Raw genomic sequence first — 17,965 nt, forward strand, 5'->3', positions numbered from 1 at the left:
CATGATTTTATTGAATGGTGGAATGGGGCCACATGACTTACTCCTTTTATTTTTTATGTCCTTATGTGGAAGTGAGCAGAAAGGCATGGCACTATGCTTGTTGGGAAATATAGCTAAGTTAGGAATAGTAGCTTTGCTGAGCTCTGATGAAATGATTTAAAGCTTGAGAAACTGCAATGGAATAGTTAAAAGTAAAGGCTGAGAGTGTGAGATCGTATAAACTTACAGGCACTGGTAATTGCAAGGACATTTGTTCATTCATGACTTGATTGTGTGACTCTTTGTGGTTTGGAACAAATGGATTCCTGTGAGACATGCTGGCCATCCCTGTGTGAGTGATAAGGAATGAAAGGCCACACTATCACTGTATACTGTTGCTGCTTGGTGTTACTTCATGATGCGACTTGATAGAGATTACAGGATCCCAGGACTTATGACAATTGTGGGAAGCAAAAGCAGTATCTGTGGGAATCAAAATCAGTATCTTGTTTCTAACCCATCTTCCTTTGCTAATTGTCTTAATGTCTGTTTTCTTTTAATCTTGCAGATGCAAAACAATATTATGTTAGTAACAAGTATGTATTGAGAATGGAGTGTATTGTAACCTCAGTAACAGATGTACTGCATGTCACCACGTGAGTGAAGTCGAATTGTACTGCACTGATTGGTTAAACAAGGAGGTGTAGCATGAACCTTAATGTATAAACAGTAGTACCTGTATCACAAACTTCACTTACTCTGGGGGGGGACCCGACAGACTCTGGTAGAGTCAGTGCTGCTGTTCTCAGAGTAAGTCCGCTGGCAACTGCGCAAATAAAGCAATTGATTTTACCTACACATCCGACTCGGTATATTTACTGAACCAGACTGAAGGCAAAAAGAACTCAAATTTACACTTATGACCCCAGAACATCTCAACGTGCTTTACAGCCACTGAATTACTTTTGAACTGTAGTCATTGTTGTAATGTAGGAAATGTGATAGCCAATTGCGCCTATCAAGCTTCCACAAACAGCAGTGAAATAAATGACCAGATGATCTTTTTTAGGTAGTGTTTGAGGGATAATGTTTGCTTGGACATTAGATGATTTCCCTCGAATCATGACTTGGGTTCTTTTGTATCTACCTGAGATGGAAGGTGGTGCCACGGTTTAACGTCTCATCTAGCACTTCTAACAATGCAGTAAAGCCTGGCTACCTGACCTGATCCCGACTACACCCGACTACATGTGTCGGATTCAGGTGGAGTTAAGTCTATGTTCTGTGTCCAGCATTCTGGCTCGGGTTGGGCTGGACTGTACTGGCTCTGTCTTTTATTCATATGCATTGACGTGATTTTTTTTCTGTTTCAATAACGTTTGATATTAAATTCATTGCGATATTCGGGTCGGGTAGGACATGAAAAGAAATTAAAAGACTCTGGCTCCAGTCGGGTTTGGTTTGGCTGTGGTCGGGTCGGGTTTTACCCAAGCAGGCCTTTACAATGCAGTGCGGCCTCATTATTGAACTATGAAGCTAGCCTAGATTATGTGGTCAAGTCTGTGGAATGGGACTTGAACCCACAGCCTTCTGACTCAAAGGGGAGCGTTCTACTGCTGAATCACTGTGCTGTTGTATGTCTCTGCTCCTCCAACTTTGGCTTTTTTTTTTGCATCTCACTGCCTCCCCCATTTGCTCCAGTTTTGGTGTCTGAGCTTTCTTGACCCTGAATCTGGAATATTCTCCCTTAGCTCATCTGTGTTGCTACCTACCACTCTTCCCCTCCTTCAAAAGGCTTCTGAAATTCTATCTCTTTGGGTCGTACTTTTCAGTCACTTCTAAACTCTTATATGCTCGGCATCTTTTCTTGCTTCTGTGGACCACTTTGGTAGAGGAGTTGCTAAAGAAAAGGGAACTAAAATTAAAAGGGGATGAATTAGTGAAGTTGTTAAAATCTGTTGTTGCCAACTGTTAATTTTCCCCTACTGAAGATTAATTTGTGTTAAAACGTCTATAGGTTATCAAAGTTCAAAGGGTTTTGCAAATATACATGATTATCAACCAGTAGAGAGATCATCTCTTAACTAATGGACATGCAATCTATATTGTAAGCTGTTTGGTTGCGGGAATGAGTCACATATATATTGTCATTTTGTGTTGTAAGGCTGATGGATATTAATGACATACAGCAATATCCAAAATGGTTAATTTAATACTATTACTTGAAAAATAATTGGGGTAGTTACTGAGGTCGCTACTGGCAAAATGGTTTCAGCCAAAAAGCTTCACTCATCACTATCTCTTGTAAATTGCTAAGATACTGATGAAATACCTGAAATGACATGTGCCATTCACTAACCTCAGATTTATTTTACTTTGTTTTAAGTGGGAGAAGAGAATATCATTCTAGTCACGGAAAAGCATTGACTATATCAGCATTCGGACAGCTGGGCCTAACGTTTAATTCCATGGAACTACACAAAATATTTAATGTTCATATACATTGAAGTCTCCCAGTAGATAATGTATACATTTTTTTAAATACATTGTACAGGAGGACAAGGACACTGATTCATCCAAAGAACCGTTGGATGACCTTTTCCCAAATGAAGATGATGAACCAGGACAGGGAAGTAAGTGTTCGGAAAGGTCAAGAAAGGGGCTTTTACATCTTGCTGTTGAATAATTTTGCAATGATACTGGTGGGTTTTTAAAATTGCAAACTTACCTTCATGTAATTGCATTGCAATAAGTAAGCATTGTGATAATGCTAAAAGTCTCCTGATAGTTTGACATTTAAGAATAAGAAATTGCAGAATCACAATCGTTACAGCGCAGAAGGAGGCCATTCTACCCATCGTGTCTGCACTGGCTGTCTGAAAGAGCAATTCACGTAATGTCATTCCCGCACATTCTTCCTTTTTCATATAACAGTCTAATTCCCTTTTGAATGCTTCATTTGAACCTGCCTCCACCACGCTCTCAGGCAACGCATTCCAAATCTTAACCACTCACTGCGTGAAAAAGTTTTTCCTCATGTTGCTTTTTCTTCTCTTACTAAATATTTTATATCTGTGCCCTCTCGTTTTCGATCCTTTCACGAGTGGGAACAGTTTCTCCCTATCTACTCTCTCCAGATCCTTCATGATTTTGAATACCTCTATCAAATCACCTCTCAACCTCCTCTTCTCCAAGGAAAACAGTCCCAACTTCTCCAGTCTATCTTCATAACTGAAGTTCTTCATCCCTGGAACCATTCTTGTGAATCTTTTCTGCACTCTCCAATGCCATCACATCTTTGCTAAAGTGTGGTTCCCAGAACTGGACACAGTGCTCCAGCTGAAGCTAAACTAGTGTCTTATACGAGTTCAACATAACTTCCTTGCTCTTGTACTCTGTGCCCCTATTAATAAAGCCCAGGATACTGTATGTTTTATTAACCATGCTCTCAACTTGTCCTGCCACCTTCTATTACTTATGCACATATATATCCAGGTTGCCCTGCTCCAGCACCCCCTTTAGAATTGTACCCTTTATTCTATATTATTTTTATTTTTTTGATTTTATTTAGAGATACAGCACTGAAACAGGCCCTTCGGCCCACCGAGTCTGTGCCGACCAACAACCACCCATTTTTACTAATCCTACATTAACCCCATATTCTCTACCACATCACCACCATTCTCCTACCACCTACTTACACTAGGGGCAATTTACAATGGCCAATTTACCTATCAACCTGCAAGTCTTTGACTGTGGGAGGAAACCGGAGCACCCGGCGGAAACCCACGCAGACACAGGGAGAACTTGCAAACTCCACACAGGCATTACCCAGAACTGAACCCGGGTCGCTGGAGCTGTGAGGCTGCGGTGCTAGCCACTGTGCCGCCCAAGGAAGGAGTGGAGAATGCAGGCATCGATCCCGCTACTTCACGCATGCAAAGCGAGCGCCCTACCACTTGAGCTAATTCCCCAGCGTCAATTTCTTCATGGTCTTCCTGCCAAAATGAATCACTTCACATTTCTCTGCATTGAACTTCATCTGCCACCTATCTGCCCATTCCACCAACTTGTCTGTGTCCTTTTGGAGTTCTACACTATCCTCCTCACAGTTCACAATGCTTCCAAATTTCATATCAACCGCCAACTTTGAAATTGTGCCCTGTACACCAAGGTCTAGATCATTAATATATACCAGGAAAAGCTAGGGCTCTTACCCTCTAGACCTTCTATATTCAGCCTGGTTCTCAATAGTATTTTCTACCTGGCATCTGTCATAAGCACACTTTTTCTTCTTTATCTTAATCTCTACCTCTTTTGTCATGCAGGGAGCTCTGGATTTGTTTACCCTACCTTTCCCCTTCGAGTGAACATACCTTGATTGTCCCCGAACGATCTCCCCTTTGAAGGTAGCCCATTGTTCAGCTACCATTTTTCCTGCCAACCTTTGACTCCAATTTGTTCGCCCCAGATCCATTCTTACCCCACTGAAGTTGGCTTTCCCCATGTTAATTATTCTTACTCTGGATTGTTCTTTGTCCTTTTCCATAGTCGGCCTAAACCTTTATGATACACTGTCCCCTGAATGATCTCCGACTGATACTTGATCTCCTTGGCCCACCTCATTCCCAAGAACCAGGTCTAGCATTGCCGCCTTTCTCCTAATGATTTAGATTTCTTTTGATTCAACTGTGATAGGCAAAGAACTACAGCAGGAGGTGGACATGAATTGTTTTAGGACTTTTCAGATTTTCCTATAGATGGTTCAGAATAACGAACTTGATGTTTAGGACCAGATTCCACAACTGATATATTTGGCAAATTGTAGTCTATCCTGGGTTACTGCAATATTTATTGAAGATGTTAGTGATAAAACCCAAGTTATGCAAGAAATCACATGAGACACAATTAATTCCATTTGTCTTTAAATATTAGACCAGATGGAATATGTAGAATATTAGCTTGCCTTTTTGTTTGATTCCATGTATGGAAACCTATGTCTTCAAACCAGTCAGGTGATATGCAAATTGTGCCAAGGAACTGGAGGGTATACAGTGTAATGCCTCTGTTCATGAATGGAGAGAACAAACTGAGCATTTTATGGACTACTAACAAAGACCAGCAAAACATTTGCTTTGAAATTAGAATCTTTATTGCAACAGTATTTCTTTAAATCCCCATCCTGTACCATACTATCCTTTTGATGCCATCCGTCTAGTTCCATACCCATCCCATTCCTTTCATCCCTCTCATATCCTCCCTATTCCATCTATTCCATGCATTCCCCCATCCCGTTTCTTCGACCACCACCAAAGTGCACCCCCCCCCCGCCCTCCACCGCATCGCCCTGTTCGCCCTCACCCGCGCCATGCCACCCCTCCCTCTCCTCCAACCCCCTTCCGTGCTGTTCCACTACCATGCCATCCCTCCCATGTTGTTCCCACACACCCTTTTCCAACTGGGGTAGGCCCCCCCCCACACTGCCCCCGTCGCCACCAACTATCCCTCTTATGCCATTCCCCCACAATTCTCCAGCTGGGTAACTTTGACGTTGGGCTCCCCTTACCTTATGCTGTTCTTTTTCTCCACCAAAACCGCCCCCCAGCCCCGCTGCCAGCAACCATCAGCAGCCGCATGTGCCTTGTGCGCTTCAGTTGAGACCATGTCCGAGCACCTATGCCTCAAAGTCGCAACCACCAATTGAAGCTCGCACAAAAGCAAAGCTGTTTTTTTGAGGAGGGAGAGAGGGGGGTCATAGAGGGTGTGGACAGACACAGATTCAAGCCCTGCTCCTCTCTCTCTTTTTGAACTCACAGCCTACGTTCAACAGAAGTTATTGAAATGTCTCCTATCTGCCAGGGTTTGCAGGGTTGGAATGGGGGCAGGGAGAGGGAAAAATCAGATGGGAGTTTGGTGCACTCAGTACACACGGTACCTTAGTGTTGCAGTAAAATTACAATTTCTGTTGAGCCAACTGACATGCCACAGATGCAAAATTTAGCTAAATTGACATCCACCGAATCAAAAAGTCCAGGCAGACAAAAACTCATTATTATTATTTATTATTATAGTTTAAGTCTGTCGTTTTGAAACATTAAGTACTCTAGAATATTGAGTTCCCCACCTTGGTCACCATACAACGTCTCCATATGACTATTAAATCAAAACCATTTATTTCTTTGTGCCATGAATTTGTCTATTCCCTGTGATTTCAACCTCTATCTCAACTCATCATGTTCTCTCTCCTCTCAGTTCACTGCCCTCTTATCCTTCCTAAATCTCTCCCTCCATGTAAACTCCCCAACCCACATTCATGGCCACCCCCTTGACCTTGTCATCTCACATGGCATGACTGGCTCCATCGTATGAGTTGCACATAAGGCCATCTCTGATCACTTTGTATTACTTACTAACTACATCCCACTGCCTCGCCCCAACCCTGCCACATCCTGTATCTGTCCCTGGTAAAAACATCTCCTAATTCACTTACAACTGCACTTTCAAAATCTTAACTGTCTAGCTTTTGGCCCTCTGTTTGTCACAACACTTCTGCAGCCACTGGTTTTGCTCAACCGTACCCTCACCTCCACCATTGATGCCCAAAACCCCGATGTAACCATTACTTTCATGCTGGCTGTTCCTCTGGTATGGCCCTCTTCTCCACTCCTTTAAGTCCAAGGGACGCAAGCTTGAAAGGATATGGTGCACAACTGGTTTAACCAGTGACCGCTAGATCTGGCTGGACCACCTAAGACACTATCGGATCGTGCCCTCATCAGCTAAAACTGCTCACTATTCCAGGATCATGCTGAAATGCAAAGATAACCCCTGGCTTCTTTTCTGTACTGTAAACTTGCGTCTTAAGCCCTCTCCCCTTTATTACTCTCACCAACAATAAGTGCGAGGAGCTCACGGACTTCATTGTCACGAATATCGAGACCAATCAGCTGCCTCTGTCACGTCCCTCCATTTCAGTAACCCACCTGACCAAACTTCCTATAATGCTTCCCCCTGTCCAAGCCCTGAACTCGCATCTTTCTCTACTTTCTCCCCTCATGCCCTCTTTGAGCTCATTTTGTCCTTGAAACCCACCTCCTGATCCCTTGATTCTATTTCCACTAAACTGCTGACCACCCATCTTCGCCTCCTGGTCCCCATGATAGCCGATACTGTTAACTGTTCTCTCTCTTCGGGTTTGTCCCCCTCTCCTTTTAAATCTGTCGTCATCATCTCAAAAAAAAAATCCCTTGATCCCCACCATCCTTGTAAACTACCATCCCATCTCCAACCTCCCTTTCCCCTCAAGTACTTGAATGTGTTGTCATCTCCCAAATTCATCCCCATCTTTCCTGGAAATCCATGTTTGAATCTCTACAGTCAAGTTTCTGCCATGCTGCAGTATTGAAACAGCTCTTATCAAATGCACAAATGACATTCTATGTGACTGTGACAAAGGTAAACTATCTCCTCATCCTTCTCAACCTGACTGCAGCCTTTGACACAGTTGGCCACGCCATCTTCCCCTAACGTCTCCACTGTCCAGCTGTGTTGGACTGGTCTCACTGGTTCCATTCTTTATCTAATCATAGCCAGTGAATCACTTACAGTGGTTTCTCTTTGCTGTGTTACCTCTGGTGTCCCCCAAGAATCTATCTTTGGGTCCTCCCCTCCTATTTCTCATTTACATGCTGTACCTCGGGGACATTATCCGAAAGCACAGCGATAGTTTACACATGTACGCAGATGACAGCTCTCTTTCACCACCACCTTTCTCAACGACTCCATTGTTGCTAAATTATCAGACTACTTATCTGACATTCAGTACTGGATGAGCAGAAATTTCCTCCAATTAAATATTGGGAAGACCGAAGCCATCGTTTTTGGTCCCCACTCCTAACTTCATTCCCTAGCTACGACTGCATCTCTCCTCCTGGCAACAATCTGAGATTAAGCCAGTCTGTTCGCAAGCCTGATGTCACATTTAACATGGTGAGATTCTAACGTCATATTTGCGCCGTTACTAAAACCGCCTATTTCCACCTCCATAATATCGTCTGACTTTCGTCCCTGTCTCAGCTCATCTATTGCTGAAGCCCTCATTCATGCCTTCATTAGCTCTAGACGTGACTATTCCAATGCACTCCTAGCTGGTATCCCACATTCTACCCTCCGTGAACTTGAGGTTATCCAAAACTCTGCTGCTTGTGTCTTAGCTGAACCAGACTTGGTGTGAGTTATTACCCCTCTGCTCACTGAACTACATTAAAAACCAGTCAAGCAATGTCTTTATTTTAAAATTCTCATCTTTGCTTTCATATCCCTCCATGGCCTTGCACCCTCCCCATCTCTGTAATCTCCTCCAGCCCCACAACCCCTTCTGTGCTCCTCTAATTCTGGCCTCTTGAGTATCCTTGATTTTAATTGCTCCATCATTGGTGGCCATGCCTTCGGCTGTCTCGGCCCTAAACTCTGGAATTTCCTCCCTAAACCTCTTAGCGCCTCTACCTCGCTTTCCTCCTTTAAGATACTCCTTTAAACCTACCTCTTTGGCCAAGTTTTTGGTCATCTGACCTAATATCTCCTTTTATGGCTGGGTGTCATATTTTGTTCTATGATGCTCCTGTAAAGCACCTTGGGATGTTTTATAACATTAGAAACATAGAAAGTAGGAGCAGGAGTAGGCCATTCAGCCCTTCGAGCCTGCATCGCCATTCAATACGATCATGGCTGATCGTCCAAACTCAGTACCCTGTTCCTGCTTTCTCCCCGTATCCCTTGATTCCTTTAGCCCCAAGAACTATATCTAACTCTTTCTTGAATATATTTAATGATTTGGCCTCAACTGCTTTCTGTGGTAGAGAATTCCACGGGTTCACCACTCTCTGTTATGAATCAAACCAGGGAACAGGCTATTTTAGATCTGGGAATGTGTAATGAGACAGGATTAATTAATCCCATAGTAAAGGCTCCTCAAGGGAAGAGTGATCATAACATTATAGAATTTCACATTCAGTTTGAGGGTGAGATACTTGGGTCTGAAACTAGTGTTTTAAACTTAAATAAGGGCATTTGCAAAGGAATGAAGATAGAGTTGGCTAAAATGGACTGGGAAAATAGATTAAAAGATAAGACAGTAGATAAGAACATAAATAGGAGCAGGCGTAGGCCATTCAGCCCTTCGAGTCCATTCCGCCACTCAATGAGATCATGGCTGATCATCATCAATGCCAATTTGCAAAGATGTGGTAAATCAGAGTGGAGACAAGGCGAGAGAGAGGGGTATTAATATGGGAACAATAAACAGACCGTGACTGGAAGGGACAGAGGGTACAAATTTAAGAGTAAATCAACAGATAAGGCTAGATGTTACAAAAATAATAAAAGGACAAAATTAAAGGTTCTGTATTTGAATGCATGTAGCATTCGAAACGAAACACATGAACTGATAGCGCAAATAGAAATAAAGGAGTATGAGCTGATAGCCATTGCAGAGACATGGCTGCAGGATGACATAGATTGGGACCTAAATGTTGACGGGTAGATGACATTTAGGAAGGACAGGAAGCAAGGCAAAAGTGGAGGGATTAATTATTGATTGGGATTGGCACAATAGAGAGGGATAACTTAAGTTCAGGAAACCAGGATGTAGAAGCAGTTTGTGTAGAGATGAGAAATCATAAAGGCAAGAAGTCATTTGTGGAAGTGGTGTACAGGCCCCTTAATAGTACCCACATGATGATAGGATGGGGTATAAAGGAAGAAATAATGGGAGCTTGTCAGAAAGGTATGGGGGATTTAAATCTACATATAGACTGGAAAAATCAGATGGGCAAAGGTAGCCTAGATGAGGTGTTCATAGAATGTTTTCAGGATAGTATCTTAGAACAGCACATTCTGAAGCCAACCTGAGAGCAGGCTATACTCGACCTGGTATTATGCAACGAGATAGGATTAAGTAGTGACCTCATAGTGAAAACGCTCCTAGGCAGCAGCGATCATAATATTGAATTTTGCATTCAGTTTGAGTGGGTCTATGACTAGTATTTCAAACTTAAATAAGGGCAATTATGAGGGCATGAAAGCAGAGCTAGCTAAAGTGAACTGGCAAATTAGGTTAAGGGATAGGTCAATAGAGGTGCAGTGGCAGATATTTAAGGGGATACTTCAGAATACATTGAATAGATGCATTCCAATGAAAGAGAAAAATTCCAAGGAGAGGACCCACCATCCGAGGTTCACTAAAAAGTTAGATAGTATCAAACTTAAAGAAAAAGCATGTAATTGTGCAAAGATGGGTGGCAGGTCAGGAGATTGGCTGGATATAGAATCAGACAGAGTCAGCATGGATTTAGAATTCTTCGAGGATGTAACAAGTAGAGTTGGAGTGGGAGATGGTGGATCTGGTTTATTTGGACTTTCAGAAGGCTTTCGACAAAGTCCCACATAAGAGATTAGCGTGTAAAAGTAAAGCGCATGGAATTGGGGATAGTGTATTGCGATTGATAGAAAATTGGTTGGCAGACAGGAAACAAAGAGTAGGAATAAACGGGTCTTTTTCCGAATGGCAAGCAGCGACTAGTGGGGTACCGCAGGGGTCGGTGCTAGGACCCCAGCTATTGAATATATATATTAATGGTTTAGATGAGGGAACTAAATGTAATATCTCCAAATTCGCAGATGACACAAAACTGGGTGGGAGGGTGAGTTGTGAGGAGGATGCAGAGAGGCTTCAGGGTGATTTGGACAAGTTGAGTGAGTGGGCTACTGCATGGCAGATGCAGTATAATGTGGATAAATGTGAGGTTATCTACTCTGGTAGCAAAAACAGGAAGGCAGATTCTTATTTGAACAGCTATAAACTGAGAAAAGGGGAATATGCAACGAGACCTGGATGTCCTCGTACACCAGTCGCTGAAGGTAAGCATGCAGGTGCAACAGGTGGTAAAACAGGCAAATGGTATGTTGGCCTTCATAGCAAGAGGATTAGAGTACAGGAGCAGGGATGTCTTGCTGCAATTATACAGGGTCTTTGTGAGGCCACACCTGGAATATTGTGTGCAGTTTTGGTCTCCTTATCTGAGGAAGGATGTTCGTGCTATAGAGGGAGTGCAGCGAAAGTTTAGCAGACTGATTCCTGGGATGGCGGGACTGACGTATGAGGAGAGATTGAGACGCTTAGGACTATATTCGCTGGAGTTCAGAAGAGTGAGGGGGGATCTCGTAGAAACCTATAAAATTCTAACAGGACTTGCTTGACAGGGTAGTTGCAGGAAGGATGTTCCCATGGTGGGAGAATCCAGAACCAGGGGTCATAGTCTAAGGATACGGGGTAAACCTTTCAGGACTGAGATGAAGAGAAATTTCTTCACCTAGAGAACGATGAGCCTGTGGAATTCGCTGCCACAGAAAGCAGTTGAGGCCAAAACATTGTATGTTTTCAAGAAGGAGTTAGGTATAGCTCTTGGGGCAGAAGGGATCAAAGGATATGGGGGGAAAGCAGGAACAGGTTACTGAGTTGGATCATCAGCCATGATCATAATGAATGGTGGAGCAGGCTCGAAGGACCGAATGGTCTACTCCTATTTTCTGTGTTTCTATGTTTCTGGAAGGACAAGGGCAGCAGAAACATGGGAGCATAACCACCTGCAGGTTCCCCTCCAAGCCACACACCATCCTGACTTGGAACTATATTGCCATTCCTTCACTGTCGCTGGGTCAAAATCCGGGAACTTCCTTCCTAACAGCACTGAGTGTGCACTCATCAGCTGAACTGCAGCTGTTCAAGAAGGTGGCTCACCACCACCACCACCTCAAGGGCAATTAGGGTTGGGCTATAAATGCTGGGATAGCCAGTGGTGCCCACATCCCGTGAAAGAATAAAAAAACACGAGGGAATTAATGGGAAATCAGGAAATGGCTTGGATTTTGAACAAATATTTGTATCTGTCTTCACAGTAGAAGACCCTAAAAGCATTCCAATAATAGTAGAAAAATCAGGAACAAAAGGGAAGGAGGAACTTAAAATCATTATCACTAGAGAAAAAGTACTAGGCAAACTAATGAGACTGAAGGCTGGCAAGCCCCCTGGACCTGATCGCCTGCATCCTAGGGTCTTGAAAGTGGCGTCAGAGATTGGAAAGGAGGGAGACAGGAAGTAGGAAACTATAACCAGTCTGCCATGTGGGACCTTGTTAAAAGCTTTGCTAAAATCCATGTAGACCACATAAACTGCACTACCCTCATCTATCTTCCTTGTTCCTACTTCAAAAAATTCGATCACATTGGTCAAACAAGATCTTCCCTTAACAATTCCATGCTGACTATTCTTGATTAACCTGTGCCTTTCTAAGTGACAGTTTATCCTGTCTCTCAGAATAGATTCCAATAATTTGCCCACTACTGAGGTTAGACTTTCGGTCTATCCCTTGCTCCCTTTTTAAACAGTAGTAGAACGTTAGCAGTTCTCCAATCCTCCAGCACCACCCCTGTATCCAGTGAGGACTGGAAAATGATGGTCAAACCATCTGCTGTGGGGCAAAGAGGAAAGGGCAGGGGCAAAGAGGGGTACATTTCATCCGGTCCTGGTGATTTATCAATTTTCAGGGATGCTAATCCCATTAATACTTCCTCTGTCCTTATGTTTATCACATCCAATACTTCACACTCCTCCTTAACTACAATATCTGCATCGTCCCCTCTTTTGTGAAGACCGACGTATAGTATTCATGAAGAACCATACCAACATCTTCCTCCCCTACACGTGGGTTACCTTTTTGGTCTTTTATGGGCCCTACTCCTTGGGTTTCCTCTTCTGCTTAATGTGTTGATAAAACATCTTTGGGTTCACCTTGATTTTGCTTGCCAATATTCTTTCATGCCCTCTGTTTGCTTTCCTAATTTCCTTTTTTATTTCACCCCTCTGCTTTCTATACTCCTGGGCTTTCTGTAGTATTGAGTTCTTGGTGTCAGACATAAGCTTTCCTTTTCTGCCTTATCTTACCCTGTAAGCTCCTTGACATCCATGGGGCTCTAGATTTGGCTGTCTCGCCCGTTTTCTTTGTGGGAACATGTTTACTCTGAACGCCTTGGATCTCCCCTTTGCCTCCCATTGCTCTGACACTGATTTACCTTCAAGTAGCTATTTCCAGTCCACCTTCGCTAAATCACTCCTCAGTTTAGTCAAATTGGCCTTGCCCCAATTGAGAACTCTAACTCCTATTCTATCTCTGTCCTTTTCCATAATTATGTTAAAACTAACTTAATTATGATCACTGCCACCAGAATGCTCTCCCACTGCCACTCCTTCCGCCTGCCCATCTTCATTTCCTAAAACTAAGTCTAAATCTGTGCCCTTTCTTGTTGGTCTTACTACATAGTGGGCAAAAAGGTTCTCCTGAATGCACCTCAGGAATTCTCCCTCAATTCCTTTCACACTAAAACTATCCCAGTTAATATGTGGGTAGTTAAAATCCGCTACTATTGCTGCCCTATTGTTCTTGCACTTCTCAGAGATTTGCCTACATATCTGCTCTTCTATCTCCATCTGACTGGGAGTCCAAAGTACACTCCCAGTAGTGTGATTTCCCCTTTTTTGTTCCTTTGCTCAATCCATATGGCCTCATTTGATGAACCTTCCAGCATATCATCCTTCCTCACAGCTGTAATAGTTTTGTTGACCAAAATTGCCACACCCCCTCCTTTCTTATCTCCCTCCCTATCGTGTCTGAAAATCCTGTAACCAGGAATGTTGAGCTGCGATTCCTGTCCCTCCTTAAGCCATGTTTCTGTAATAGCTATGATATCATACTGTCACAAGTCTGTCTGTGCCCTTAGCTCATCTGCTTTATTTGCTATGCTGCTTGCATTGAAGTAGATACCCTTGAGCACTGCCAAACTTTGTTTTTTCTAACCTGTGTTTCCTCTGTCTTCCAGACTCATCCGTTATTTTTCTGCCTTCCATTTTCATTTCTGATATTTAGTCCCAACTGAGTCCACCTTCAGGTCCCCATCCCCCTACCAAACTAGTTTCAACCCTCCCCAACAGCACTAGCAAAACGTCCCGCAAGGAACTCATCGCAGCTCTGCTCAAGTGCAACCCATCCGGCTTGTACAGGTCCCATCTCCCCCATAGCTGGTCCCAATGTCCCAGGAATCAAACGCCCTCTCTCCTGCACCATCTTTCCAGCCACGCATTCATCTGTCTTATCCTTCTATTTCTATACTCACTTGAGCATGGCACTGGGAGTAATCCGGAGGTTACTGCTTTTGATGTCCTGCTTGTTAATTTCTTACCTAGCTCCCTGAATTCTGACCGAGCTTCCTAAATTCTGACTGCAGGACCACATCCCTCTTTCTACCTATGTCATTGGTTCCGATGTGGACCATGACTGCTGGCTGTTCACCCTCCCCCTTCAGGATGCTCTGCAGCCGCTCAGTGACATCCTTGACCCTGGCATCCTGGATTCACGTCTGTGGCCACAGAAATGCCTGTCTGTTCCCCTGACTATTGAATCACCTATCATTATGGCTCTTACAGTCTTCCCTGTACCCCCCTGCAGCTGAGCCACCCGTGGTTCTATGGACTTGGCTCTGGCTGCACTCCCCAGCTGAACCATCACTCTCATCAATATTCAGAACTGAATACCTGTTGGAGAGTGAGATGCACACTGGCATTCCTTACACTACCTGCCTGTTTCTTTTTGACTGCCCGGCAGTCACCCATTCCCTCTCTTCCTGCATACTGTTAAGCTGCGGGGTGACCATATCTATAAACATGCTATCCACGTAGCTCTCATCCTCGCAAATACACCGCAGTGTCGCCAGCTGCTGCTCAAGTTCCAAAACCCAGAGCTCAAGCTGCTGCAATTGACGACACTTTCTGCACAAATGGTTCTCCAGGATATGGGAGGCATCCTGGATCTCCCGCATAGCACAGGAGGTGCATTCGATGGGTGTGAGCAGCCCTGCCATGCATCGAATTATTTATTTATTTATTTACTGCACTAAAAATTGGAAGTTAAATAAACACAAAAAGCTTATAAATAGAATGAACAAACAGGTAACCACCTACCGACTACTGGTATTTTAGCTTCTACTTAATAGGTGGTCTTAAATGTTAGAGAAAGAAAAAAGTAGGAAAAAAACCCACCAGATACTCACCAACTAGCTCCCTGTGCCTTGCTGCTCTCTTTCCCCTCTCGTGCTGTTTGTAGCTCCGAAGTCTCACCCAGCCAATCACCTACCTGCTTCCCTGTGACGCCACACTTCGGTTTTTCTTTCCGATCATGTGCTCTGCCACTGTGTCTCTGTTGGTGGTTCCGGCTCACTTTTTATAAATTCCTCTCTCCCGATGTGCTCTGCTGCTGTATCTGTTTATAAGCCAGTTAGCCTAACATCTGTCATTGAAAAATGCTGGAATCCATTATTAAGGAAATAGAAACAGGACATTTAGAAAATCGTAATATAATTAAGCGAAGTCAACATGGTTCTATGAAAGTGAAAATCGTGTTTGTCAAATTTACCAGAGTTCTTTGAGGATGTAACGAGCAGGATGGATAAAGGGGAACCAGTAAATGCAGTGTATTTGGATTTCCAAAGGGCATTCAATAAGGTGCCACATAAAAGTTTGCTACAAAAGGTAAGAGCTGATGGTGTTGGGGATAATATATTAGCATGGATAGAGAATTGACTAACAGAGCAGAGAGTCGGGAATAATGGATCATTTTCAGATTGGAAAAATGTAGTGGGAAAAACAGAATATTTTTTAAATGGTATGAAACTGTTAAATCTTCAGAACGATTTGTACATGCAGGTACAGAAAGCAATTAGGAAGACAGTTCGTATGTTAGCCTTTATTGTAAAGGGGTTGGAGTACAAGAGTAAGGAAGTCTTTCTGCAATTGTTACAGGGCTTTGGTGGGACCACAGCTTGGAGTACAGTGTGCCATTTTAGTCTCCTTGCCTAAGGAAGGATGTCCTTGTTTTAGAGTGGTGCAATGAAGGTTCACTATATTGATTCCTGGGATAAGGGTTGTCCTATGAGGAGAGATTGAGTAAATTGGACTTATATTCATTGGAGTTTAGACCGAACAAGAGGTGATCTCGTTGAAATGTAAGATTCTAAGAGAGCTTGGCAGGCTAGGTGCAGAGGGGCGGTTTCCCCTGGCTGGAGAGCCTAGAACTAAGGGCATAGTCTCAGGATAAGGGGATGGCCATTTTGGGCTGAAATGAGAAATTTCTTCACCTGGGGTCTTGTTGATCTTTGGAATTCTCTACCCCAGAGGCCTTTGAATGCTCAGTGAGCAGATTCAAGGAATCAAGTGATTTAGGGATCAGATGGGCAAGTGGAGTTGAGGATCAGCCGTGATCTTAAAAATGGTAGAGAATCTCGAGGGACTGTATGGTCTACTCCTATTTCTTTTGTCCTTATGTTCTACATCTTTGTCAATATTTCCCGTGTATCTCCCTTAGCTCCACATTTCTTCGTCTCCATTATCCCTATTGCGTCTGTTTCTTCATTTCTAATTAGTCCCTCCAATTCCCCTGTTTTTTTTTTTGCTGATGCCTTGTACTAACAGCCAGTTTAAAATAAAAAGAAGGAATTTTGTATGACAGCACACTTATTATTAATAGGTGATGGTAGGTATATTATACTGTAGGGCAAACCAGATTTAAACTTAAAATTACCTTCCAGAAATTTAAATAGTTGATTAAAATTGAACGTTCCCATCAGCTCTCCAACTCTTGATGTGAAGTGATAGTGTGCACACCAAAACAGGAAAGTCTTGAAACAATTAACATCTAGTTGCAGTTCCTCTCTTGGAATTCCTGAAACTAACTAACCTGATTAAGTTTTTTGATGAGGTTGTTGAGGCTAATGCTATTGATTTGGTGTACATGGACTTCCAAAAGGCATTAGATAAAGTGCCACATAACAGGCTTGTCAACAAAGTTAGAGCCAATGGAATAAAAGGAACAGCAACAACATGGATATAAAATTGGCTGAGTGACCGGAAACAAGTAGTGGTTAATGGTTGTTTTTCAGACTGGAGGAAGGTTTATAGTGGAGTTCCCCAGGGGTCGATATTCTGCCCCCTGCTCTTCCTGATATGTATTAATGATCTAGACCTTGGTGTACTGCGCACAATTTCAAAATTTGCAGACAATACAAAATTTGAAAGTATTATGAACTGTGAGGAGGATAGTGTAGAATTTCAAAAGGTTGGTGGAATGGGCAGACGAGTGGCAGATGAAATTTAATGCAGAGTTTCATTTTGGTAGAAAGAAAGCAGAGAGACAATAAAAAATAAAGGGTACAATTCTAAAGGGGATGTAGAAGCAGAGGGACCTGGGTGTATATGTGCACAAATCATTGAAGGTGGCAGGACAGGTTGACAGAATGTTAATAGCCATGCAGCATCATAGGCTTCATCAATAGGGGCATTGATTGAAAAAAAAACAAGGAAGTTATTTTAAACTTGTATAGAACACTGCTTCGGCTTCTACTGGAGTATTGTGTCCAGTTCTGGGCACCACGCTTTTGGAAGGATGTGAAGGTGTTAGAGGGAGTGCAGAAAAGATTTATGAGAGTGGTTCCAGGCGTGAGGAACTTCAGTTACATAAATTGGGGAAGTTGGGACTTTTCTCCTTGAAGAGAAGGCTGAGAGGAGACTTAATAGAAGTGATCAAAATCATGAGGGGTCTGGACAGAGAAATTAGAGAGAAACTCTTCCCGTTGGCGGAAGGATTGAGAAGCAGAGGGCACAGATTTAAGGTAGTAGGCAAAAGAAGCAATAGCGTCATGAGGAAAAACTTTTTCACACAGCGCGTGGTTAGGATCTGGAATGCACTGTGACTGGTGGAGGCAGTTTCAATTGAGACATTCAAGAGGGAATTGGATTATTATCTGAAAAGGAAGAATATGCATGGCTATGGAGAGTGGCACTAGGTGAATTGCTCCTTCAGAGAGCTAGCACAGACGCAATAGG

The 17,965-nt window shown here is 43.1% G+C and overlaps 1 protein-coding gene across 12 annotated transcripts in view; it reads left to right on the top strand.

Annotated features, from left to right (window-relative positions):
• The window catches only part of klc1a (kinesin light chain 1a), a 137,768-nt gene that overhangs the window by 24,525 nt on the left and 95,278 nt on the right, over positions 1-17,965 (top strand). For all 12 annotated transcript variants that reach the window (XR_010975684.1, XM_068039002.1, XM_068039001.1 and 9 more), the window contains one exon: positions 2,534-2,612. Coding sequence is in view for 11 of the 12 variants with exons in the window: in XM_068039002.1 (XP_067895103.1) it covers positions 2,534-2,612 (79 nt within the window). In the remaining variant the exon portion in view is untranslated. The remainder of the gene's footprint in view (positions 1-2,533; positions 2,613-17,965) is intronic.

Source organism: Heterodontus francisci, chromosome 9 (genome assembly GCF_036365525.1).
Source record: "Heterodontus francisci isolate sHetFra1 chromosome 9, sHetFra1.hap1, whole genome shotgun sequence".
NCBI lineage: Eukaryota > Metazoa > Chordata > Chondrichthyes > Heterodontiformes > Heterodontidae > Heterodontus > Heterodontus francisci.